At 30.5% G+C, this 25,834-nt stretch overlaps 2 protein-coding genes across 2 annotated transcripts; both read right to left on the bottom strand.

Moving 5' to 3' along the window:
• Positions 1 to 4,403: 4,403 nt before the first annotated feature.
• Positions 4,404 to 7,027, bottom strand: LOC11405780 (E3 ubiquitin-protein ligase MBR1). Its single transcript, XM_003611657.1, has 5 exons — positions 5,657 to 7,027; positions 5,249 to 5,299; positions 4,945 to 5,040; positions 4,656 to 4,802; positions 4,404 to 4,556 (listed from the first exon to the last, which is right to left on the bottom strand). The coding sequence occupies exons 1-5, from the start codon at positions 7,025 to 7,027 to the stop codon at positions 4,404 to 4,406; spliced, it is 1,818 nt and encodes a 605-aa protein (XP_003611705.1).
• A 16,898-nt stretch (positions 7,028 to 23,925) lies between these two features.
• Positions 23,926 to 24,807, bottom strand: LOC11409365 (E3 ubiquitin ligase BIG BROTHER-related). Its single transcript, XM_003611653.1, has 4 exons — positions 24,673 to 24,807; positions 24,413 to 24,478; positions 24,210 to 24,320; positions 23,926 to 24,075 (listed from the first exon to the last, which is right to left on the bottom strand). The coding sequence occupies exons 1-4, from the start codon at positions 24,805 to 24,807 to the stop codon at positions 23,926 to 23,928; spliced, it is 462 nt and encodes a 153-aa protein (XP_003611701.1).
• Positions 24,808 to 25,834: the final 1,027 nt, after the last annotated feature.

Below are 25,834 nucleotides of genomic sequence, written 5' to 3'. Positions count from 1 at the left end.
TTTTGATTTTTTTAAAAAAAAATATGATTTCAAAAAATAGATCTGAATGATGTGAATGTGAGTTTAAAAAAAATATTTTCGTTTCCTAAAAATAGTTGTATTATTTGTTGTTAATTACCTATACACATAGAATAGATCCGAATGAGTATAAGGCCGTTTGGATTTACTTATTTTGAGCTTATGAAAAATAGTTTATGCAAATAAACAAGCTTTTATATTAATTCATAAGTTCTCGCTAACAAAAATTGTATATTCATAAGCTATTTTTTCATAAAATACCTTGACAAGCTTATGAGTAATATATAAAAGCTTATTTATTTACATGAGCTCAAAAATAAGTCAATCTAAACAGGACCTAAGGGTAGGTGTGCATAAAATTTAGAACATGTAATATATATATATGTAAATATAAGAATATTAAATTTATATTCACAAACTCGCTCATTTTCTAAAACATCAAAATCACACACAAAAAATAATTTTATAGACAAACATTTATCAGTCAATCAATCAATTAAAAAAAAAATCAAACAGAAAGATAGTTCAAGTCACATGATGATATAAACAAGATTAAAAAAAAATAAAAAATCAAATCAAACTCAACCTTGAAACACACAAGTGAACAAAATGTTTAATTTCATACATGCATGTAAATAATTGTTCAAGAATACATACCTAAATAGATGAGTAGGTAGAAGAACCGATTGATGTTAAAAACCAAAAGTTGATTATCACTACCGCTTAATATCACACTGATGGTTTCTCTATAGCATGAAAGGCAAAAAGGACACTATAGAGAGCTCCAATTTATAGAGAAATTTTTTTTCGATCTCAATCAAGGCTAAGATATTATTTTTAATTTATGTCTAAATGTTTTATGGAAATTCAATTTTATGGCAATATGGTTGACTGTTGACTAATATTTTGTCACAATGCGTCCCCTTGTGTCAATTCATTAATATCATATAATAATAATAATAATAATAATAATAATAAATAAATAATAATAAAAATAAAATTAATAATAATACTTATTTACTTTTTCACAATAATTATTTAAAAAATATTTACACTAAATAAAAAGATGAGTTAATAGTGCTTTTCACCCCTGTAACATAGGTCATTTCCAGTTTTCGCCCCTATAAAAATTTTATTTTCATTTGCATCGTTGTAAAACTTTTTTTTTTTCCGTAAAACACCCCTCCCTCATATGACTATCTGACTTTTTTTTAAAAATTTTGAATTTGTTTTTTCTATTTTGAAAATTAAACTCCAGAATCATTAAAAAAAATTAATTTCGAAAAAAAACCGAATATTTTTTCTGATTTTTTTAATATTTGACAAAAAAAAAATCAATTTTTAAATTTTTTTTTAATAAAATCTGAATATTTTTTGGATTTTTTTATTTTGGAAAATTAATTTTCAGATATTTTAAAAAATAAAATATGATGCGGACAATTAAAAATAAAGGTTTAATGTGTTTTTAACCCCTGTAATATATGTCATTTCAGGTTTTCGCCCCTATAAAATTTTCGGTTTGATTTGCACCCTCGTAAAAAATTTATTTTCCGGAAAACACCCCTAATAGGCCATTTTCAGAATTTTTTTTCAAAAAATTTTGGTTTTTGAATGGCCTATTAAGGGTGTCTTCCGGAAAATAAAAATTTTACGAGGGTGCAAATCAAACCGAAAATTTTATAGGGGCGAAAACTGGAAATGACATATATTACAGGGATGAAAAACACTACTAACCCAAAAATAAATATATTTTTTTTAAAAAAAGCCAAATCAACACCACATATGCATATTTGATGAGTTGGATGGAGGAGGGGTGTTTTCTGGAGAAAAACTTTTTTTTACAAGGATGCAAATCAAACTGAAATTTTTATAGGGGCGAAAACCAAAAATGACCTATTTACAGAGGTGAAAAGCACTATTAACCCTAAAAAGATAGACCTTGACCAAATAAAAAAAGTTAGATTTTTTTGTACCAAAATGAAACGAAGAAGATAAATATACACTAAATAGGCTATCGAAGAAACTTGAAATTATCCATTCAAATTAATTATTGGTAAAAGAGATTGTTGAAAAAGAAGGTAAATATACACTAAAAAAAAAGATAGAACTTGACCAAATAAAAAAAGTTAGATTTTTTGTACCAAAAAGAGAAGAAGAAGATATTTATTGTAAATTACATTCAATCTTTATAATATTAAAGAATTTGATTGTTGATCAATATTTTAAATGGAAAATGCTTAATTGTGCGAAACATAATTCACGTGTAACGCACGAAATAACTTTACGTACAATACACATCTATATCCCATTCTCTCTTCTTGTCTTTTTTAAATTTGTTTTATCCAAAAAATCTCAACTTAAGAAGGTGACAGTAGCACTTGTTGAAGCGGTGAGGTGATGTCTTAAAAAAGATAAGATGTCGAGTGAAAATCTTGGATGTGGGATATTATATTTTTGTTTGATATTTTGATTTTAATTTAAGAAATACCCAGGCTAAAGACAATTTATAAACCTACACCAACTCTTTTTAGAAATCACATGTTTTAACTGTTCGTGCTCACTTCGTGCATATATATGTCGCACCATTTAGCATTACTGATTCTAAATAGATTAGTTTGCACACAATGTTCGTGTAAAACTTTGACATTCACAATCAATCACTATTCACTATATGTATGATTTTTAAGGTAAACATGATTAAAGATAAGTATTTTTAATGATGCAAGATTGTGATTAACCATTGATATAGAAAAAAAAATGCACCACAAATGCATATGAATATAATGATATTACTTTCTTCTTTAGAAAGAAAACCAAATTGATTAAAACAGGCCCATATCCAAGGCAAGAATGTTTACCAAATTGATCTATATCCTCTCTTAAGAGAGTCGTTAGACTTAGACTGAGAATTATATTCAACAACGGATTTCCTAGTGTTTAGAGAAAAAGCGAATTCTAGGGCAATGAAAATCCCAAGAGCCTCTGCTGTTATAGCATCTTGAAATCCATTTAAAATCAAAACCCTAGCCCTAGCTACAATAAATTCATCATCCTTGTTTGTAATAATAATACATAAATTAAAAACAGTTCTTTCTTGCAATCCGAATTCCATATATCAACGAATTAGCCATCTCAATTATGTATTTACTAACTGTCGTAATAAAAAGCTTAATTAAAAGCCCTTAAATTTCTGAAGCGTAATCCATATGTAATTTTGTCATACAAAGCTTTTTCCAGTTTGTCGAATAGATTTCAAGCTAAATATTCTTGCTGCCCCACAAAAATTTGCATATCATACTTTCTATATGATTGCATAGCTCTTTTGGTAGAAGGAAACAACTCATAATACACGTAGGAATAACTTGTGCAACTACCTTTGTAAGGGTTTAATAAGAACGAAGTTGGTTCAGATACAATATATATCTATGAGATATTGATGGTAACAAAACAAGAGAAACAATGTGTCCGCACTAACAAGTTGTTTAAGTGTCCAGTTGAAATAAGCGAGCCAAATAAGTATTAGATCAGATCATCAGATTAATTACTATCTACAATGGTAACGCAAGTTGTTGCAAGTAGGAATTGACTATCTGTGGAACATGACTACATTTGTTGCTGCTAAACACAAGCCAACTAAATAAATTATTGGGCAAAGGATGATGACAGATTTGAAGCAATAGATAAGGAAAATAATTTGATGTAGGTTTTACTATTGCAGTCTTTGGAACCAAATAAAAGCCAAATAAATATGGTTCAATAACAATCATAAAGTAACAATTTTGTAAATGAAGATTAGCAGACCTCAAAACAATGGTTTGAGTAGCCAAAGCCAACCATGAAACATCTCTGCCACATAATTAATTAGGAGTTTCAAAATTCAAAGGAAGGGCATTTCTTCCATTTCATGACAATAATGAAGCTTGGATGCGATTTTCACAAACGTGTTCAACGAAAAAGAAGTGTACCATGAGTCGTACTCAATCAAAAACCTGCAATGAACGTTTATTTTTCATGAAATGTGAGACTCTTCCTCACGATTACATAGCAACAAGAAGGTATTTCAAATTCATCATCATGGCAAAGTAAAATATGATAGAAAATCTTTTGTAACAAAAGTTATCACATAAAAAAAGGTGATCGCATAAGACAACAATATAAAAAAACGGTAGATAACATATATAAGTGATTTTTTGTAACTCACTTATCATGCAACTAATTCAAACGGAACGGTAAAATATATATTGTTTGGAATGATCTTCTATCATGTAAACCCAATTGCATAAAATAAAAAGTGTTCAATAATTGAAAAAAGACAAAGCGGGATAGACTCAAAAACACATAACAAAGGAGTTTTTAGGCAACTTGTGAAGTAAGCAATTATCCATCTACGTTTCTTCCTCATCTTCATCAATTTCTAGCGCTGTCTGGTTGCAGATTGGACAGACATTCTTCAATTCCAGCCATTGTTTGATGCAGTCAAGATGAAAGATATGCATACAATCAAGTCTGCCGATTCTCTCGCCCTTCACATAGTCCTCCTAATAAACATGAAAAATGTAATATTAATGAGTACTTGTTTGATGCAGTCAAGATGAAAGTAAGCAATATTAATGAATGAAACATGTAGTTGGCCTCACCTGGCATATGGTACATGTTTGATTCTGAGTACTTGTTTCCTCAAGATTGATCCGATAAGTTTCCTGTTGAATGTATCTGAAGATTTCTTGTTCTGTCAGTCCTGTCTCAACACTCTCCCATTGATCACTCTCAAGTGCCGAAATTATCTATATGTTAATTTAATTCATTACATTCAATTGAATATGATCTTCTAATCATAATTAATTAAGCTTAACTGTAGCTAGCTATATTGTTTATGAAATTGAGCAAAAAATATTAATTATATAATAAAAATTACACAACTTTTACCTCGTACGGCCAGTCATCTGAATCATTCATTTGATCCATGAGTTCTTGAGAGTCCAATAGATTTAGGACAATTGAGCAGTCAAGTAAAAGCAAGTCCTGTGTGACATATATTTGCAAAATAAATTAATGTAAAGTGATATGAATTTTCTGTAGTAAAGAATATTCTCTTCCTTGCCAACCAGTAAAGACTATAAATCAATGAAAGAGACATATGTGTGTTTAAAATATGTGTAATAATATCAGAAAAAGTATTAAAGTGATTAATGTAAGAAAATGTATATAATTTGAGTGAAAATTTAATTACCTCTATACGCGCAGAGCCACCGTTGCGAAGATGATGTATGGTGTTAAAAATCTGATACATTTCAGACCCAAATGTTAAATTCGTATTTGACTCATGAATGCAAAATTAATCAACAGAAGATATAGAAATCTAACAACTTAATTATATGAATACAACTAACGCATATGTTATTCTTCATTTTTCATTCGTCAATGTAATATTAAATTTACACTTGGAGTGATTGGAATATTAAATCTCCACATCAATACATATGGCAACACACTATATAATTACAAATTAAATACTAACAATTAATCATGGAAAATAAATCCAGAATATTTGAAAGTGAAGTACATTATTAAACACTAAATTCATTTATACTAATGAAAAACAAAAAATAATCACAAGTAATTAAGAAAGTATATATACCTCATCCCTGAGAGCGTTCCTCTCTTCCCTAAGTTCATTAGAAGTTGAAATGAAAATGCGGTTATTACCGCCAGGACGAGATGGATTCTCTGATCTTGCGAATGTTGAATTGGTCTGCATGTACTCACCAGTTTGTTCAACAGTGCTAAACCTCGATCTAGGAGGAGGTGGAGGAGGATTTAGCATGTAATTACTCAATGATGGATCTGAAGGTGGAGGTGGTTGCCGTGGTGGTACAAAACTGCTAGGCATCCCAAGATTAATAGTTGGAACACTAAATCGATTTACACGGCCTCCTGGCAATAACCTTGCATGTTGTTGAACATTTATCATATTTTCAGCATATGCTTCATCCATTCGTTGTTCATGAATAAGATCAAAGATGTCCACGTTATTGTTGTTGTTCTGCCTCCGGCTTGTGCTTCGAGAAGAAGAACCTCTTGCTCCACCTGTTGTTGTAGAGGGATATAGAAATGATGCATAGGCGGATCTAGAAGCAGGAGAAGGATCGTGTCTTCCTATGTTGAAGTTTGTCCTAGGATGCTCTTGACGACATAACATGCTAGGAATATCGAGAGGCTCAGTGAGAAAATCAGAATGAGGTGCATTATGATATGGAATTGGACGATCATCTTCAAAAAGACCTATTGTACCACGAGGAGGACTATAAAGTGGAGACCAAGTAGCAGAAGTAGTACCATAAGTACTTGGTCCTGCACGTGCAAGAGCAGCGTCGTTCATCGTGTTGTCAAAGTCCCTCCAAGATGTTGATGAAGATGATGACGACATGTTGACGTTGTCTTGATGAGTATGAAAAAAAGAAGGAAGAGTGCGTCTTCTACTAGAACCTTCATCACCCTGTGAACCTTGAGCAGAAGTTTCACCTCTATTTAATGCATTTGGTGATCTGCTTCTCTTTAACAATAAATTAGCACGACGTTGATCATCATCGTTGCTAGGACCACCAGTGGTGGTGGTGTTGTTGTTAATTCCTCCATAGAATGATGAAATGGAATTAGCATTACTACTATTTCCTGCAGGAGGTCCACTTCTTTGGTAGTCATATCCTACAGCAGGTCCAGCTCCAGTTTCTCTAGCCGGGATGAACGATGCGCGTGCCAGTCCTCCATTGATGAAGTGGGAATTAGTGCTAGGGTTATTGTTGTTGTTGCTGCTACTACCCCCCAAAGCATTGTAACTAGTAGGAACCATGCCAAGAGACGAACCAAATAATCTTGGAGGAGAAGAGGATGAAGATGAAGCATGATTATCTGAAGAATTGATTAGCCTCATATATCTTAATTGCCTTGCTTCGCGAACCGGGCTGCTCTCCTCTCTTAGCCAATTTCCTAAACGAAATTGATGTGCCATTCTAGCTTCTTACCTGCATTTAGGCCACAATAACAATTATATATATATATATATATATATATATATATCAACACAAACATAGACATATGATATTGTCATAGCGCTAACGGTGATATGTAGACACCAATAATAATTTGATAAAATGAACGTAATCACATATATAGATGACTGTCGTGTTGAACACTAACATGTCACTGAATATTTTTGATCAGAAGTATATAAAAACATGATATCCTTTTGTGTCTATCCTCTTTCATCATGATAATTTTAAAAATCCAGAATAAAAATATTGTTTTCGGATTTTTTTTTATTTTTTTTGACTTAGTTTTTTGATTATAATGAGAATAAGTATAAGAGTAAGTGTGCATAAAATTTCGAACATACAATATGTGTAAATTTAAGAATTTTAAATTTATTTTCACAAGGGTTTGAAAATAAAAAATTAAACAAGAAACCAAAGAAGAAGGGGCATAACATAAACATAAACACATGCACATATAAACAAGATTAACAAAAATAGATTAACAAAAATAGCAAACATGCATAAACCAAACTCAACCTTAAAACACAAAAATGAACAGAATCATGTGGTCGTGTGACACATATATATATATATATATATACATACACTATTGTAATATTATTATATTCATATGTAATAATTGATTTCATAGATGAATATTAGTTCAAGAGTATATACCTAAGTAAATGAGTGGATACGAGAGTTTGTTGATGCTAAAACCAAAAGTTGGTGACTACTACTTCTCAATCGCACTCTGCTCTTTTCTCTATAAGCAATATGAAAGGCAAGAATGACACTAGAGAAAGCTTGAATATATTGAGAAAAATTGAGGGTCTCTATCTAGACTGATACATTATTTTTAATTCATTTTTTAATATTTTATAGAAATTCAATTTCACTGTATATATACACAGCTGGCAAATGACTAATATTTATCTAAATACATCCCCCCTAATAATAATAAAATCTCTTAATTTTACAACTTTTTTTCTTGACCAAAGATCTTCTTTTTTATTTCTCATATAACTGTTACCTTCTTTAATATTAGAAAATAGTAAAAAAATAAATCTTGACGGAAAAAAATACTTTTTTTATTTCTCATATAACTGTTACCTTTTTAATATTAGGAAAAAAAAAATATTAGGAAAAAAATAATCATACCATATAAATCAGTCAAATACATATAATAGCATTTATAATTTTTCCTTAAAAAAAAGTATTTATAATTTTAAAAAATAAATCCGAAAAAATACTTTTTTATTTCTCATAACCGTTACCTTTTTAATATTAGGAAAAAAGATTTGACCAAAAAATATATTAAGAAAAAAATAATCATCCCATATAAGTCAGTCAAATACATATAATAGCACATAATTTTAAAATATTAAACATTCATAAAACAATATCTTAATATTCAAAAAATAATAATTGGGAAAGGGTAAATAATGATCCTTTGACTACGTACTTTGTCATATTTGAACTTCACTTCTTGAGGTTATATGAGAAATATCATTTTCTTGGAAAACAATGTTTGTTCCTCTTAAGACAACATTTTTCTTGTGTAGTGTAAATGCATCAATATTTTTCAAATTTTTTTTAGAGTAAATTACACTCCCCTTTCGTAAGAGAGGCTTGAATGACACTCTCCTCTCTTATAAGATACTTTAATTACAACATCACCCCTTAATAATTAAATATGCACTACACGTTAATCTATTTTAGAATAAATAAATATTTTTATGATATAAACTAATTTCGAACCATCATTTAAGAAAAAATAAGTTAAATTCCTTATATTTTAAATATCAATGATAATTAAATTTAAATATTTTATTATTATTTTGTAATTTAGAGTAAAAATTCATTTTTAAATAACTATACTTCATTGACTCTAGCAATTTTTCATATATTTTAATTTTATTTTAAGTTGTTTCATATTTTATAATAGGGTTTAAAACTATATGTTAATGAAATTGTGAATAAATTATAGCAAAAAATATGTATTCAAAGTTTGGTTGTATTAAAATGGACTTGCAATACTATTTTTCTTCGAAATTGATTTCCACATGTTGCATGACGTGCTACTCAATACACACTTTCGTGCAAAATCCAGTTCTTGTACACTTGATCCTTTTTCATGGATGAGCGGTGCACAATTCCTAGCATGCATCACACGAGACAATAGGTTATCCTTCCTCAATTCTTCATCTCTTGTCTCATTTCTCGTCATTGAAACGTTTGTTGTGACTATACCCTAAGAAATCACTAGATTAATCTTGCAAAAAGCATAACACGACCACTGAATTGTTTGGTTTTAATGTGTTTCAAGGCTTTGTGCTTCGAATTACTGTGATGCTCATCCATTGAATTATTTACGTAGAATCAACTAAAATAGATGATAACTTTGTTTAAAAATTAAAATGCTCCAAAATGATGTTAAAAAGACTATATGACTGACTATCATCACATCTCCCCACTTGAACTTTTGTTTGTCCTCAAGCAGTACACTTGCAAAATTAAAATTCGACAGTAAAATAACAACTTTCCCTAAATGATTAAAAAAAACGAAGTCTTTATCTGATACAACAACAGAACCACCGACATCAGAGTGCACCAGAACAGAGAAAAAAAAGTATACATGAAATCCTAGCAAGTTTTACGCATTCACTGCAAAATATTCTAAGTAAACATGAAAATGCAGCATCTAAAATTTTCAGTTGCATTATTGATTTGTTGAGCATTAAATTAAATAAGTTATACAAACCTAAATGTATGCATATTGATTCAAGGTGAAGGCTATATCGTGCAATATTGTTAGTGTGTTTGATCTTGTACAATTTGGAGTGTCATTAGGGATAAAAGAAGCATAAGAGGTGAGATTTCTCTTTTGGTTAGCACTGATCACAAGCTCACTAATTTGGATATGTTGAGGATTGAAGCAATTCTTAACGGGTGCTGGATTCTCGAGGGTCGGTACACTTCTAGAAAAGATAAAATTAGTGTCTTGGGTGTGGCTCATTTATGTTTGAAGGAAGCCATGAATCATTGCATGAGTTGAAAGCAATCACATAAATTTTAACACTACATTTTCACCAAAAATCTCAATACATTGGCTATACGGAGTCCCACACTTGATATATCAACAATCTCTCTCAGTTCTGGATTTTGAGAGGAGTCTAAAGATCAAGCTATTAAGAACAATCACACAAGTTGTTTTTACATTGTATCTTCATTTAAAACCTAAAAGCATGAGGTTTATGGATCATCTCACTAATATATCAACATCTACTTTCAATCTAGTGTAAAACTTATAACTCACTTGACATGCCAATAATCTTCGGTGTGGGTTCATCCATTCATTTGAGTATGCTAACTCTCAAATAGAGAAAGCTTTTGCTTTCACATACATTGTAATCAAATCATCGACTCTAATATAACCATTGGATCATGAAGGGAGTCTGGATCAACATATTAGAATTTAAACAACCACACAAGTGGTTTCATTACTACATCTTTATCCAAAAATTTAAGATATTGAATATACAATATCATCTCACTTATATGTAGCTCAACATCCATTTTCATCAAATATGACTCTTCATCACACTTGATAATATAAACAAGAAGGTATTTCAAGTTCAGCAATGTAAAGTGGAAATAATAGAAAATCTTTTGTAACAAACTTGATCACATAAAAGAGTTGATAACATAAGATAACAATATAAAAAAGAGGTGATCAATATTATTGTCTAAGTGATTTCTCTAACTCACTTATCATGTAACTGATTCAAACAAAACGGTAAAATATATATTGTTTGGGACGACTTTTTCATCATGTAAACCAAATTACATCATAAAAAACAAAAAAGAGGTGAGCAATATTATTGTCTAAGTGATGTCTATAACTCACTTATAATGCAACTGATTCAAACAAAACGGTAAAATGTATACTGTTTGGGATGACTTTTCATCATGTAAACCAAATTACATCATAAAAAAAATCCTTCAATTATTAAAAAGAGATAAAGCAGGATAAGAAAACATCATTCGAAGAGACATTCTTAATACTAATAACAAAATAAAGTTTTGAGGCAACATCAAGCAATTATGCATCCTCATCTTCATCAACTTCCAGAGCTGTCTCCTTACAGATTGGACAAACATTCCTTCACGAAGCCAGGTAATAGATAATCCAGAAAGTAAATTATGGTAAATGAAATTTAGATTTACAACATTCTTAATAGTAGCTCAATTTTATCAATACTATGTTTCTTCTAATTTCTTCTGTGTGCTTGAAAACTGAGTGCAGAAAGTGTCTTACTATCTTTGTTAGCAGTCATTGTAGATATCATTCAAGTCCAATTTTCTTAGTTTTGGTTAAATAGAACTTATTTTATGGCAATTGTTGCAGGCTTCTGGAAGGAGAAGAAGGTTAACTTCTGCGCATTCCAAGGTTAATTTCTTGGGTTAAATAGAACATATAGTTTTCTATAATGGGTGGGGGCATACTTGTATTCAAATGTATTGAAGTTGTAATAAGATCTGAAATGTTTATCAAATGGTTTATAATTTTTTTTCTATGATAATGGTTATCACATTGAGACCTTGTATTGTTCTAGTTTGGAATATTTGTATCGTTTGATTGGTGTTCTCTTTCAGTAAAAGCTTTAGCTTATAAGAAAAAAAGCTTATAGCTATTGCTCTGTTCCAAATTTGACTCTCAAGACAGCTTTTAATAAATTCTTTTTCAAACAAATAATTCAAAAGGACTTTTAATATGCCATTTAATTTGCCTTTCATTAGAAAATTATAATCTAGTTTGGTTGCTTATTTTCATGTGTTTTTATAGCGGATTTTCCTGCGGATTTTCATGCAATAAGCTACAAGTTCTTGAGGATTTTGCTGCCGATACATTTATGATGCAGAATAACCTGCGGCGTTTACTGCGGTATGTTCTCAGGAAGCACATACATGGGCAGGGAAACTCATTCAATTCTGCCCAAAGATTTCCTGCGGATAATTTTCATTTTTTCTGAGGTAATTTCCGTAGGAACGTTTCCTGCGGTGAATAAAATCCTCAGGAAACAATTACCCACGAAGGTTATACCTGGGAACCTAAATCTTTGGTAAATTCCGCAGAAAACAGGTTTCCTGCGGAAATTTCACCAATAGCCGCAGATAACTTCGCAGGAAAATCGAGAATTTCTAATAGTAAGTCTAGATGAAAGATATGCATACAATCAAGTCTTCCAATTCTCTCCCCCTTCACATGGTCTTCCTAATAAACAAAAAAAAGGGTAGATTATGAGACTTGAACATGCTCATATATTACGATTTTAATATGTAGTTCACCTCATTCGTACAAAATCAGCTCGTTAGAATAGGGTGTCACTTTTTATTAAGATTATGCAATGTAATTGGTCTCACCTGGCATATGGTACAGGTTTGGTTATGGGTGCTCGTTTCATCAGGGCAGGACTCGTAAGTCATTTGTTGGATGTGCTTGAGGATTTCCTGTTCTGTAAGCCCCGTCTTAACTCTTCCCAATTCTTGTGTGACATATATTGGCAAAATACATGAAAATGAAGTAATTTGAATTTTCTTTAGCAAAGAATATGTCGTTCCTTGCCAACCACAAAAGACTTTAAATCAATATAAGAGAAATGTGTTGTAGAGAGCTAAAAATTTGCTACATTAAATCTGTGATAAATTAAGGCTTAATTACTCTTTTGGTTCCTTAACTTATTTTTTGGTTTCGTTTTGGTTCCTTAACTATTAAAAGTTTCGTTTCGGTCTCATAACTTATTTTTGGGTTTTCTTTTGGTCCCTTAACTATTAAAAGTTTCGTTTTGGTCCCTTAACTTATTTTTTGGTTTCGTTTTGGTCCCTTAACTTATTTTTTTTGTTTCATTTTGGTCCCTTAACTCTAATACATTCATCCTAACATAAAGGACCAAAGTGGTTGACGGAGGAAGAGTTAAGGGACCAAAATGAAACCAAAAAGTAAGTTAAAGGACCAAAAAGAAACTTTTAATAGTTAAGGGACCAAAATGAAACCAAAAAGTAAGTTAAGGGACCAAAACGAAACTTTTAATAGTTAAGGGACCAAAACGAAACCAAAAAACAAGTTAAGGGACCAAAAGAGTAATTAAGCCATAAATTAATAAACGGCTTAATAGCAGTTTTAGCTACCTAACTTTCCTAAAGTTGCGATTTTGGCCCCTAAGAAAAAAACTACAAAATCGTGCGCCCCCTAAGTTTTGCATCTGTGGCAGTTTTTGAAGGTGAAAAACACAAGAAGGGGGGGTTGAATTGTGTTTTCTTTTTCTCTTAAAAAATACTTCTTCTGATAAAACTTCAGAAGCAGTTTGGTTGCTTCTGATGAAATGATCAGAGTCAGATTGCAGCGGAAAAGAACAGAGCAGAGAAAAGAAAGACAAAGACACAAGCAGTTATCCTGGTTCCTTCCACAACACGGAAGTAGTCCAGTCCCCCTTGCACTTCCAAGGAGATTTCACTATAATCACAAAGATTACAACTGCTCAATACTTTCTAAGTAAGAGACTTCACAAAAATGCTCAAGCACACACGCAAGAGTCTTCCAATGCTCAAGCACTAAGCAAGAGACTTCTAATGCTCAAGCACGCAGGCAAGAGACTTCTAATCAAACAAAAATACAGAGAATTGAGTTTGAATTGAACACTTGATATACAATCAGTGGTGTTCACAATACAATACAGAAAAGACTCTAGACTTTGAATTTCTAAGATGTATCAAATCAGTGCAGAAATTCAGTGTGCTTTGTAGAATCAAATTGACAGAGTTTTGGCGCTTTTGAACTTATGTATTTCTCTATCTTCAATCTTCAAGTCTTCACTCCTTTATATAGAGGCGTGAAAGAGACGTTGAGATAATCAGCACGTCTAAAGAGTCGTTTGAAATCCTTTGATTATCCACCAGTGATCCTTTGCCTGATTTGGGTGTAGTCCTTTGAAGAATAAGCTTCAAATTCATTCCCATCTTGAGTGTACAAATTCTGCAGGCATGGCTGTTGTTTTGTCTTGTAGCGTAGACAGAAAACAGAGTAGTGGAGGTAGTGGTTGTACACTTGTACTTTGTCAACTCTATTAATGAGAGACAAGTGCTCAGTGCTATCCATATATCCGTTGATACCTCCCTTTCAATTCTTCGTTCTTCTTTGATAAGACTGAATTGAGAATCAGCTACTTTGAATCTTTAGTTTGATTAAAGGATCAAACATAGCTTCTGGTGAAGATATTGCTTCTGATGAAAACTTTTGCTTCTGATGACCTTCTGCTTCTGATGACGTCATCTCTTCAGAAGCACTTCAGCTTCAGGAGCAGTTTTCTTCAGATGCTCAGAATTTCTTTTTCTTTCCATTGTTCTTCCAAGACCTATTGAAATAACTTGAGTAGCCTTTGGTCCTGTACACTTGAACAATTATTAGTAATAACCAATTGACAATTTTTAATACCTTGTTATCATCAAAACTTAATAAGGTTCATTGTGAAACACATTTTGTTCCAACAGTTTTGGCCCCAAGGTCAATTTTGACTCGGTCTATGTTGACGTGACACCCTAAGTGAGGTGCCACATGTTATTTTTTATTTTTACCAAAAATTGGCCTTGGGGGGCCAAAACTGCTACAGTTGCAAAACTTAGGGGATGGTTTTGTAGTTTTTTTTCTTATGGGCCAACATTGCAACTTCGTGAATGTTAGGGAGCGAAAATTGCTATTAAGCCTTAATAAACATATCAATTAAGATTTCTGTGATAAATTCCTCCAAAAAAAACAAGATTTCTATCATAAATTTCTAACAACCATTTAGAGTAAAAAATTGTAATTAAAACTGCCATTTAGAGTCAAAAATATTGTTGTAACTAAATGCAAAACAATTTTTAGAATCAAAACCCGTGCTTGGGGTGATCCTTCTACACCTGCCCAATGAATTTTGGGACTGTTAGATTCTGAGGGGCATGGTTATTTACTTCTCATATTTACCGCGAGGGCAATTGTTGTACGGACAAACTTTCCTTCTGAGTTGTCCGTCGATTTCTTTCAGGATAGAGGTGAATTATCCAATTACAGATTTCCATAATTTGTTTTTGGGGAGTTTTTGTTATTTGGTTTTTACTTTCTATTTTAGTTTTCTTTCTTTGAGGGTTTTGGCTTAGTCCGGGGTCCTTTGTAATTATTTTTCCCCCTTTTTTAATAAAATCTTTAGAGTTTGGCGCCATATGATGGAGGCTTCTCGGGGTGCCAACCTGGTTGGGATGTCGATGTTGCCTTTGGACGCATGTTCTCTCTCCTTGCTTATCAAAAAAAAAAATTAGAATCAAAAATATTTTATATCAAGTATCTAAAAACAAAAATAGTCTCTTTTATTTAGTAAAAAAATAGTATTTTTGTATATAAAATATATTGTTTTTTCCATTTTTGTTTCTTCAAAAAAAATATATATTGTATTTTAAAACAATCTAAGTTCAAAATGCTAATGGGAGATGTTTGCATTCATGTAAAAAAAATGTTCGCATACTTGTTACATAAAACACATAATAAGTAAATACATGACCATGTATTAATATTTTTTTATAAATATTATCAGTTGATCTTAATTAAAAATATCAACCTTGTGTTGCTTCACCATCACTAGTGATTCTAAACAATGTTTCATTATTTTTCTATTCTCCAAAAAATAGGCACACAGATTTTTTCCTCTTCGATATTCACTCTATATTTAATCAAAAAGTTGTCTACGGTTTTGTTGACCGAGTTTTGGATGTCTGGGTGAGTGTCTTCCATTTTTTGTTAACTTAGTGTTAGTATATGTCGATGAATGGATTTTGGTATAGAAAATTTCATCTTTTTGTGAAGGTTATGGCTTTGTTGCTTTGTTTGATTATGCATGTTTGTACTACACTGATCGTTTGAGAAAGCCTGATACTCCTTCAAGTTTTCCAAATATTTCAAGATGATTGCATTAAAAACACGGTTGTTTCTTGCAATCCATATTCCATATATCAACGAATTAGCCATCTCAATTATGTATTTACTAACTGTCATAATAAAAGGCTTATTTAAAAGCCCTTAAATATCTGAAGCGTAATCCATATGTAACTTTATTATACAAAGTTTATTCTAGTTTGTCGAATGGATTTTAAGCTAAATATTCTTGCTACCTCACCAAAATTTGCATATCATACTTTCTATATGATTGCATAACCCTTTTTGGTAAAAGGAAACAAGTCATAATACACGTAGAAATAACTTGGAGCAACTACCTTTATAAGGGTTTAATAAGAACGAAGTTGGTTCAGATACAATATATATATATTTGAAATATTGATGGTAACAAAACAAGAAAAACAATTGATTCTACTAAGTTGTTTAAATGTCCAGTTGAAATAAGAAAGTTGAAATAAAATGTTTGGAATGACTTATTATCATGCAAATCCAATTGAAAAAGATAAAAAGCAAAATTGGCTAAAAAACAAAAGTAAGTTTTGAGGCAACATGTAAAACAAACAATTATTCATCTTCGGTTTCATCATCATCTTCATAAATTTTCAGATCCACATTATCCGAGTTGGCTTCTTACAGAATGGACAAGCATTCTTCACCTCAAACCATTGTTTGATGCAATCAAGATGATATATGTGAGTGCAGTGAAGTCTTCCAATATGCTCCCCATCAATATAATCTTCCTAATAAACAAAAAAAAATTGAGGGTTATGATACTTGAATATGCTCATGTATTAGGATTTTAATATTTAGTTCAAACAATCCTTACAAAAACAGCCCGTTAGAATAGAGGTGCCACTTTTTATAAAAAATAAAATAAAAAATTAAGTTTTTCTCAATATCATGTTCCCTAAAGAGTTTCATATCCTATTACAAAAATAAATGACTCAGGAACTAAATTAGTTACAGATAAATTAATGTGATATAAAATTTGGAGGTATACAAAGAAGATTTCAAAAAGAACGAAACAAGTAGTAGATTAATTCTTTCTCATCTATCACTGAAAAAGAGAAGAAGAAAAAATCTCTTGCAAATGAATGAAACATGTAGTTGACCTCACCTGACATATGGTGCATGTTTGATTCATTGTGCTTGTTTCCTCAGTATTTTGCTGGATGTACAAGAAGATTTCCCCCTCTTTCGGCCCCCACTCATATATCTATATGTTAATTTAATTTATCATTTTACATTGAATATGATCTTGTATCATATTTAAGCTAAACTCTAGCTACATGTTTATAAAATTGAGCAAACAATATGAAGCAAAAAACGAAGTATTAATTATACATTAATAGTTACAAATTTTTACCTCATCCGGCCAATAATTAGACACCTGGATGTGACATATCAAAATGGTGCATATCAAAATGATTTAATTTCATGGGGATGTTTATTCTGCAACAATTAGTAGTCTTGGGGTAGATTTCATGAGGTGTGGTCATGTTGATCTATATCATCTTTGTATAGTAAAACCATCATAAAATAGTATCCAATCTATAACCTAAATAACTAATCTCAGAATTTAGGTTGAACATAACTTGTAGACAAATTAATATGTATTTAATGTATAATTTCAGCACACCTCCTCACACCAATAATTGAACTGAACTTTAATACTATCTTAAAATTTAATTAGGTGTCTAGTTCATCTTTACAAAATTAATTAGGATATAAAGTGAGCACCATGTAATCATATAGAAAATATGATATGCATATTAAATCACACTATTTTCACTATATTTCACTATTTTCTAAAACTATATATATTTCACTATTTTCTTTTGACACAGTATCTCATTATTGTTGGACTCTTAACAATTAAATCAGTTTTATAAATAAGAAACAAATCAATTAAGCTAGGTTTCTAGGATAGATTTCTAACAATTATTAATTAAACACACTTATCATCATTTTCAATTCATTGCAATATTAATTAAATTTCCACATGCATACATAGCAACACATCATATAGAACTACAAATTAAATTTTGCTTCAAAAAAGAAATCTACAATTAAATGCTACTCCCTCCGGTCCTATTTATAAGAGAATTTTGGGTCAACAAAAGTTGATGTATCTAGTTAAAAATTTAGTCCAAATACATTCATTTTTGTTGATCTAAATTTCTCTTAACCGGAGGTAGTATTACTTATAAATTTCAACCAAAAAGTACTTAATGGTAAATAAATCGATAACATTTGAAAACGAAGCACATCTTTAACCATGAATTCATTTATACTAATACCAAACAAAGTTAATATTATCAAGTAACTAAGAAAGTATATATACCTCAACCATGAGCATGTTCCTCTCTAGCCTAAGTTCATGAGAAGTTGAAATGAAATTGCCGTAAATGCCACCATGGCTAGCTACATTCTCTGATCTTGGTAATCCTGATTCAGTCTGGATGTACTGATCAGTTTGTGCAGCAATAGTAAATCCGGATCCAAGAGGAAACGGAGGAGGGTTTAGCCGGTTATAATTACTCAGCGAAGCGTCTGAAGTTGTTATTGGTTGTTGTGGTGGTATAGAACTACTGGGCCACACATGAGCAATTTTTGGTGAAGCAATTTGATTCACACGACCTTCTGAGAATAACCTAACATGTGGAGGGCTATTAATTTCGAACTGAGTAGTAGCACTACTTGGTCCTGCATCTATATCAGCATCTTCATACATCAAGAACTTATCCCAAAATGTTTCTTGCGGTAAAGAAGACGTGTTGACATTGTCTTGATGAATATGAAAAGGAGGAGGAAGAGTGCGTCTTCTGATTGAGCTTCTGTCAACTTGTGAACCTTGATTAGAAGTTTCACCTCTAATGAATGGATCGGGTGATCTATTTCTCTTTAACAATGAATTAGCACGAAACAACTCATCATTCCTAGTACCAATAGTAATGGTGTTAATTTCATCGTTGAATGACGAAATGGAATTCACATTACTATTATTTCCTCCAACAAATGCACTTCTTTGATAATTAGATCCTCCAGCAGGTTCAGTAAGTCTAGCTCCAGTTTATCCTCCGATAGTCAGGATGGACGGCACACTTCTCGATCCTTCATTTCTCGATCCTTCATTGATAATGCAAATATTCGATCCAAAAAGTCTTAGATATACTGCATTACAATATGGGCTTCTTTAATTTCTTCATTATGCTGGTTTCCTAAACGGTATTGGTTGGCCATATTTTATAGCTTCTTTCCTACATGCACTCCATAACAACAACCATATATCAATACTACCATGGACATATGATACTATCATAGCGTTCACAATGATATCAAGTATCTAAAAATATATATATTTTTTTATATTTAGTAAAAAAAAAAGTCTTTTTTTAAACAAAATAAATTGTTTTTTTGCTATTTTAAAAAAATATGAGTTCAAAAAAAAGATCTGAATGATGTGAATGTGAGTTTAAACAAAATATTTTTGTTTCCTAAAAAAAAATTGTATTATTGTTGTTAATTACCTATACACATAGAATAGATCCGAATGAGTATAAGAGGCTGTTTGGATTGACTTCTTTTTGAACTTATGAAAAATAGCTTATGCAAATAAATAAGCTTTTATATTAATTCATAATTTCTCACTAACAAATATTGTATATTCATAAGCTATTTTTCATAAAATACATTTATAAGATTATGAATAATACATAAAAGTTTATTTATTTACATAAGTTCAAAAATAAGTCAATTCGAACGGGACCTAAGGATAAGTGTGCATGAAATTTAGAACATATAAAATATATGTGTAAATATAAGAATATTAAATTTATTTTCACAAACTCCCTCATTTTCTAAAACATCAAAATCACACGCAAAAAATAATTTTATAGACAAATATTTATCAGTCAATCAATCAATTGATCAAAAAATCAAACAGGGAGATAGTTCAAATCACATGCTCATATAAACAAGATTAAAAAAAAAAAAAAAAAATTCAAATCAAACCCAACCTTGAAACATACAAGTGAACAAAATGTTTAATTTCATGCATGTAAATAATAGTTCAAGAATGCATACCTAAATAGATGAGTAGGTTCAAGAATCGATGGATGTTAAAAATTAAAAGTTGATGATCACTTCCGCTTAATATCACACTGATGGTTTCTCCATAGCATGAAAGGCAAAAAGGACATTATAGAGAATTTTTTAACACTAATTGTTTCTCCCGCAATTTATAGAGAATTTTTTTTTTACGATCTCAATCGAGGCTTGAGATATTATTTTTAACACTGATTGTTTCTCCCGCACTCTATAAGCAATATGAAAGACAGGAATGACACTAGAGAAAAATTGACGGTCTCTATCTAGACTGATACACTATTGTTTATTCATTTTTTAATATTTTAAAGAAATTCAATTTCATTGATATCTACACAGCTGGCTGATGACTAATATTTTATCTAAATACTTTTTTTTTCTTGACCAAAAAATTACTTTTTTATTTTTCATATAACTGTTACCTTCTTTAATATTAGGAAATGGTAAAAAAAAAATCTTGACCGAGAAAAATACTTTTTATTTCTCATATAACCGTTACCTTTTTAATTTTAGGGAAAATAATTGACCAAAAAAATATTAGGAAAAAGATAATCATACCATATCAATCAGTCAAATACATATAATAGCATTTATAATTTTTTCTTAAAAAACAGCATTTATAATTTTAAAATTTTAAAAAATAAATCTTGACCGAAAAAATACTTTTTTATTTCTCATATAACCGTTACCTTTTTAATATTAGGAAAAAAAATAATCATACCATATAAATCAGTCAAATACATATAATAGCACTTATAATTTTAAAATATTAAACATTCATAAAACAATACCTTAATATATAAATATCCAAAAATAATAATTGGGAAAGGGTAAATTATTTTTAATATAGGTGACACTGATGATCCTTTGACTACTTTGTCATATGAAATTTGAACTTCATTTTTTCTTGTGTAGTGTATAAATGCATAAATATTTTTCAATTTTTTTAGAGTAAATTACACCCTCCTTTCGTAAGAGAGGCTTGAATGAGACTCCCCTTTCTTGAAAAGTAAAATGTATACTCCCATCCCCTATATGATACTTGAATTACAACTTCATCCCTTAATAATTAAATATGCACTACACGTTAATCTATTTTAGAATAAATAAATATTTTTATGATAAAAACTAATTTTGAACCATCATTTAAGAAAAAATAAGTTAATTTTTTTATACTTTAAATATTAATGATAATTAAATTTAAATATTTTATTATTATTTTATAATTTAGAGTAAAAATTCATTTTTAAATAACTATACTTCATCGACTCTAGCAATATTTCGCATATTTTAATTTTATTTTAAGTTCTTTCATATTTTATAATAGGGTTTAAAACTATATGTTAATATAAATGTGAATAAATTATAGCGAAAAATATGTATTCAAAGTTTGGTTATATTAAAATGGACTCGCAATACTATTTTTCTTCGAAATTGATGTCCATGTTGCGTGACAGGCTACTCAATATACACTTTCGTACAAAATCCAATTCTTGTACACTTGATCCTTTTTCATGGATGAGCAGTGCACAGCTCCTACAATGCATCACACATGAGACAAATAGCTTATCGTTCCTCAATTCTTCATTTCTTGTCATTGAAACGTTTGTTGTGACTATATACCCTAGGAAATCACTTGATTAAACTTGCAAAACTTGATATGTAAGTTTTTCTTTTCATGATTATAATAATATAATTATATGCCCCTTTGTAGTCATTGATTATATGATCTTTCTTTAAATATCAAAGTCAAAAGTTTAGTATTGAATTTATGAATTTGGAGATGGATGATAAATATTGAGTGTATGAGGAATTGAATTTAAAATTTAATGGCAACTGGTCAATTACCCCTGCGAGAAGTTTGATAACATGTTTGTTTGTTTAGGGAGTTGGATGCTTAACTCTATGGACATTCTGCTTTGTTTGAAACTGCATAACCTTTCATAGTGGCGAGTATGTTAGGTTGAGTCTCAACTCAAAAACACTACGTTGATCATCATTAATTAATATAGAATCTTAAAGCATCACCTGACACGCGGAACTGGACATCTGAGACATGATCCGAGTAGTTTGATAACTAGTGGCCTAATAGATCTATGATATATTCTGATATTATTAGATATGAGCCGTTCATATTTCTATTATTGGTTTTAACTTATAATTGTTATTTACATAGTACATTAATATAATGACATAATTCTGGTATTACATTACACAAATCCATGACATATATGATTGTTTCTTGTTCTTGTTCAGACCATTGTTCTATGGAGCTGCCGTCATGTAACTGAGAATGGACTAATTGCCCTAGTTGATCAATGCCTCAAGCTCAAATCAATGAACGTGTGGGGATTAAGAGTTCCTGTGGATTGCCTTAACAATTTACTTATCATGAGTCCAACTCTGCAAATAAAAATCTAAATCTGGATTGCGTCTCTATAATGATGTCCAAGTTAATGATTTTAACAGTGGTATTTCTCACTGTTATTTTTTCTAATGTACAGATTATTTACATCTCGTACTCTTAAATTTGATTCCTGAAAAGATGAATATATCAATATTCTTTCTTGAATAATGTACAGAAAACATTATGTTGCGAATTATAACTTTCTAATTTGTACTCAATCAAGAGTTTACAACAATCATGATATTGCAAAATCGTTTAAATGTTGTCGACTGGTGATTTCTTGGTACAAAACCTGAAAGATCACAACAAGGGGAAACATTACAAATATTAGTGAGACGACTATTAATAGATATGCAACTATTTTATCGAAAACCATATTAAACAAGTCATACAAACCTAAATGTATGCATATTGATTCAAGGTGAAGGCTATATCGTATAGAAGGCGCTTCAGCAAATATTGTTAGTGTGCTTGATCTTGTACAATTTGGAGTGTCAAACAAATATCTCAATACATTGGCTATATGGAGTCCCACACTTGATATATCAACGATCTCTTTCTTAGTTCTGGATTTTGAGAGGAGCCTAAAGAACAAGTTAAGAACAATCACACAAGTTGTTTGTACATTGTATCTTCATTTAAAACCTAAAAGCATGAGGTTTTTGGATCATCTCACTAATATATCAACATCTACTTTTCAATCCAGTGTAAAACTTATAACTCACTTGACATGCCAATAATCTTCGATGTGAGTTCATCTATTCATTTGAGTATGCTCCCCGTCAAACAGAAAAACTTATAGCTTTTGTATTCGCATACACTTTAATCAAATTATCGAATCTAATACAACCATTGGATTATGAGGGGAGTTCTGATCACCATATTAGAATGTAAACAACCACACAAGTGGTTTCATCAATAAATCTTTATCCAAAAAATTTAAGATATTGGATATACAACATCTTCTTGCTTGTATGTTGCTCAACATCCATTTTCATGAAATATGACTCTTCATCACACTTGATAATATAAACAAGAAGGTATTTCAAGTTCAGCAAATGTAAAGTGAAAATGATAGAAAATCTTTTGTAACAAACTTGATCACATAAAAGAGTTGATAACATAAGATAACAATATAAAAAAGAGGTGAGCAATATTATTGTCTAAGTGATGTCTATAACTCACTTATAACTGATTCAAACAAAACGGTAAAATGTATACTGTTTGGGATGACTTTTCATCATGTAAACCAAATTACATCATAAAAAAAATCCTTCAATTATTAAAAAGAGATAAAGCAGGATAAGAAAACATCATTCGAAGAGACATTATTCTTAATACTGATAACAAAATAAAGTTCAGGCAACATCAAGCAATTATGCATCCTCATCTTCATCAATTTCCAGAGCTGTCTCCTTACAGATTGGACAAACATTCCTCAGCTCCAACCATTGTTTGATGCAGTCAAGATGAAATATATCCATACAATCAAGTCTACCAATCTTCTCCCCCTCCACATAGTCTTCCTAATAAACACAAAAAATATATGTTAGGATTTTAATATTTAGTTCACCACGTTCGTACAAAATCAGCTCGTTAGAATAGAGGTGTCAATTTTTATATTAAGATAATTAATTGTGAAACATGTAATTGGTCTCACCTGGCATATGGTACAGGTTTGGTTATGGGTGCTTGTTTCATTAGGGCAGGACTGGTAAGTCTTTTGTTGGATGTGCCTGAGGATTTCCTGCTCTGTAAGCCCTCCCATTTCCTGTGTGACATATATTTGCAAAATACATGAAAAAAAGAAGACATGTATTATTTGTACATTAATAATTAATTAATTAATTACATAACATTTACCTCGTCACTACTCTCTGAATTATCAGTGCTTTCTTGAGATTCATTTTGCAAGTCCCTTGCCAACAACTAAAATGAAGTAATGTGAATTTTCTTTAGTAAAGAATATGTTGTTCCTAATTGCCAACCACTAAAGACTTTAAATCAATATAAGATAAATGTGTTGTAGGGAGCTAAAAATTTGCTACATTATATACCCAAATACCAGATTTTACTCATGAATGCTAAATTAATAAACATATCAATTAAGAAAGTATATATACCTCTTCCGTGAGCCTATTCCTTGCTGCCCAAAGATCACGAACTGGATTCGCTGATATTGTCTGCATTGTCCGCACCCGACGAGGAGGGTTTGTTGGTGGTGATGCAGAAGTACCAGGCCTCCCTTGATGGGCCATTTTTTCTTCCTACCTACATGCACGCAATAACAACAGCTACATATCAACATAAACATAGGCATAACACAAGATACTAACGTTAACATGTAGACCTGGATAATAATTTGATAAAATGAAAGTAATTGAAAATAGATGATTGTCGTGTTGCTGGAATGTAAACATAGTTATTAGTTAAAAGGTTAGAAATATAAAATGATGTTTTTGCACTCTATTATTTTGCTTAGATTTTTTTTTATCAAGAGTGTGTTGCACACTTTTTTTTTTTTTTTTTGTCAAATAGTATGGTGGCTAGAGCTCACACAATTTAATTGTTGAAAAGTGAAGTGTCCAAGGTTCGAACCCCGCGACCTCTGCATATAAAATGCAATATCCCTTCCAACTGAGCTAAGCTCACAGGAATTTGCACACTCTTTAATAAACATGTTTTCGATTCAAAGTATGAATATTATATAAAAACATGGTATTAACATGTGTCTCTATCCTCTTATTTCAAAAATAAAAATTGTCACTATCCTTTGTCGTTAAGATGATAATATTAAAATAACATAACATTTTAAAAAGTAAGAATTAAAAAATAGTTTTTTTATTATAATCTTTTACTTAGTTTTCTGATTATAATTAGAAGTTAGTTTATGTAACTTTGGGAATTGAAAAAAATAATTGTAATTAAAACTGCCATTTAGAGTCAAGAATATTGTTGTAACTGAATGCAAAACAATGTTTAAAGTAAAAAATATTTTATATCAACTATCTAAAATAATAGTCTCTTTCATTTAGTAAAAAAATAGTATTTTTATATTAAATAAATTGTTTTTAAAACAATCTAAGTTCAAAATGCTAATGGGTGATGTTTGCATTCATGTTTCCTCATAAAAATAGTTTGCATATTTGTTGTTACATAAAAACACATAGGAGATATGTGTGGGTGTGTGTAAAATTTTGAAAACACATATAATATTTTTTTGATAGAAATATATGTAATAGATCTGATTAAGTATAAGAGTACGCGAGCATAAAATTTCGAACA

Source organism: Medicago truncatula, chromosome 5, assembly GCF_003473485.1.
Source record: "Medicago truncatula cultivar Jemalong A17 chromosome 5, MtrunA17r5.0-ANR, whole genome shotgun sequence".
In the NCBI taxonomy this organism is placed as follows: domain Eukaryota; kingdom Viridiplantae; phylum Streptophyta; class Magnoliopsida; order Fabales; family Fabaceae; genus Medicago; species Medicago truncatula.
This window is presented reverse-complemented; position numbering and strand designations above follow the sequence as displayed.

What these genes read in the sequence shown, in the direction of transcription:
- LOC11405780 (XM_003611657.1), bottom strand. Translation starts at nt 7,027, where the DNA reads ATGGCACATCAATTTCGTTTAGGAAATTGGCTAAGAGAGGAGAGCAGC. An exon ending in GTGGCTCTGCGCGTATAGAG is followed by an intron (nt 5,041 to 5,248) that starts GTAATTAAATTT and finishes TATGTCACACAG; the next exon opens with GACTTGCTTTTACTTGACTG. An exon ending in CAGATGACTGGCCGTACGAG is followed by an intron (nt 4,803 to 4,944) that starts GTAAAAGTTGTG and finishes ATTAACATATAG; the next exon opens with ATAATTTCGGCACTTGAGAG.
- LOC11409365 (XM_003611653.1), bottom strand. Translation starts at nt 24,807, where the DNA reads ATGGCCCATCAAGGGAGGCCTGGTACTTCTGCATCACCACCAACAAAC. An exon ending in GGAATAGGCTCACGGAAGAG is followed by an intron (nt 24,479 to 24,672) that starts GTATATATACTT and finishes ACTTCATTTTAG; the next exon opens with TTGTTGGCAAGGGACTTGCA. An exon ending in AAACCTGTACCATATGCCAG is followed by an intron (nt 24,076 to 24,209) that starts GTGAGACCAATT and finishes TGTGTTTATTAG; the next exon opens with GAAGACTATGTGGAGGGGGA.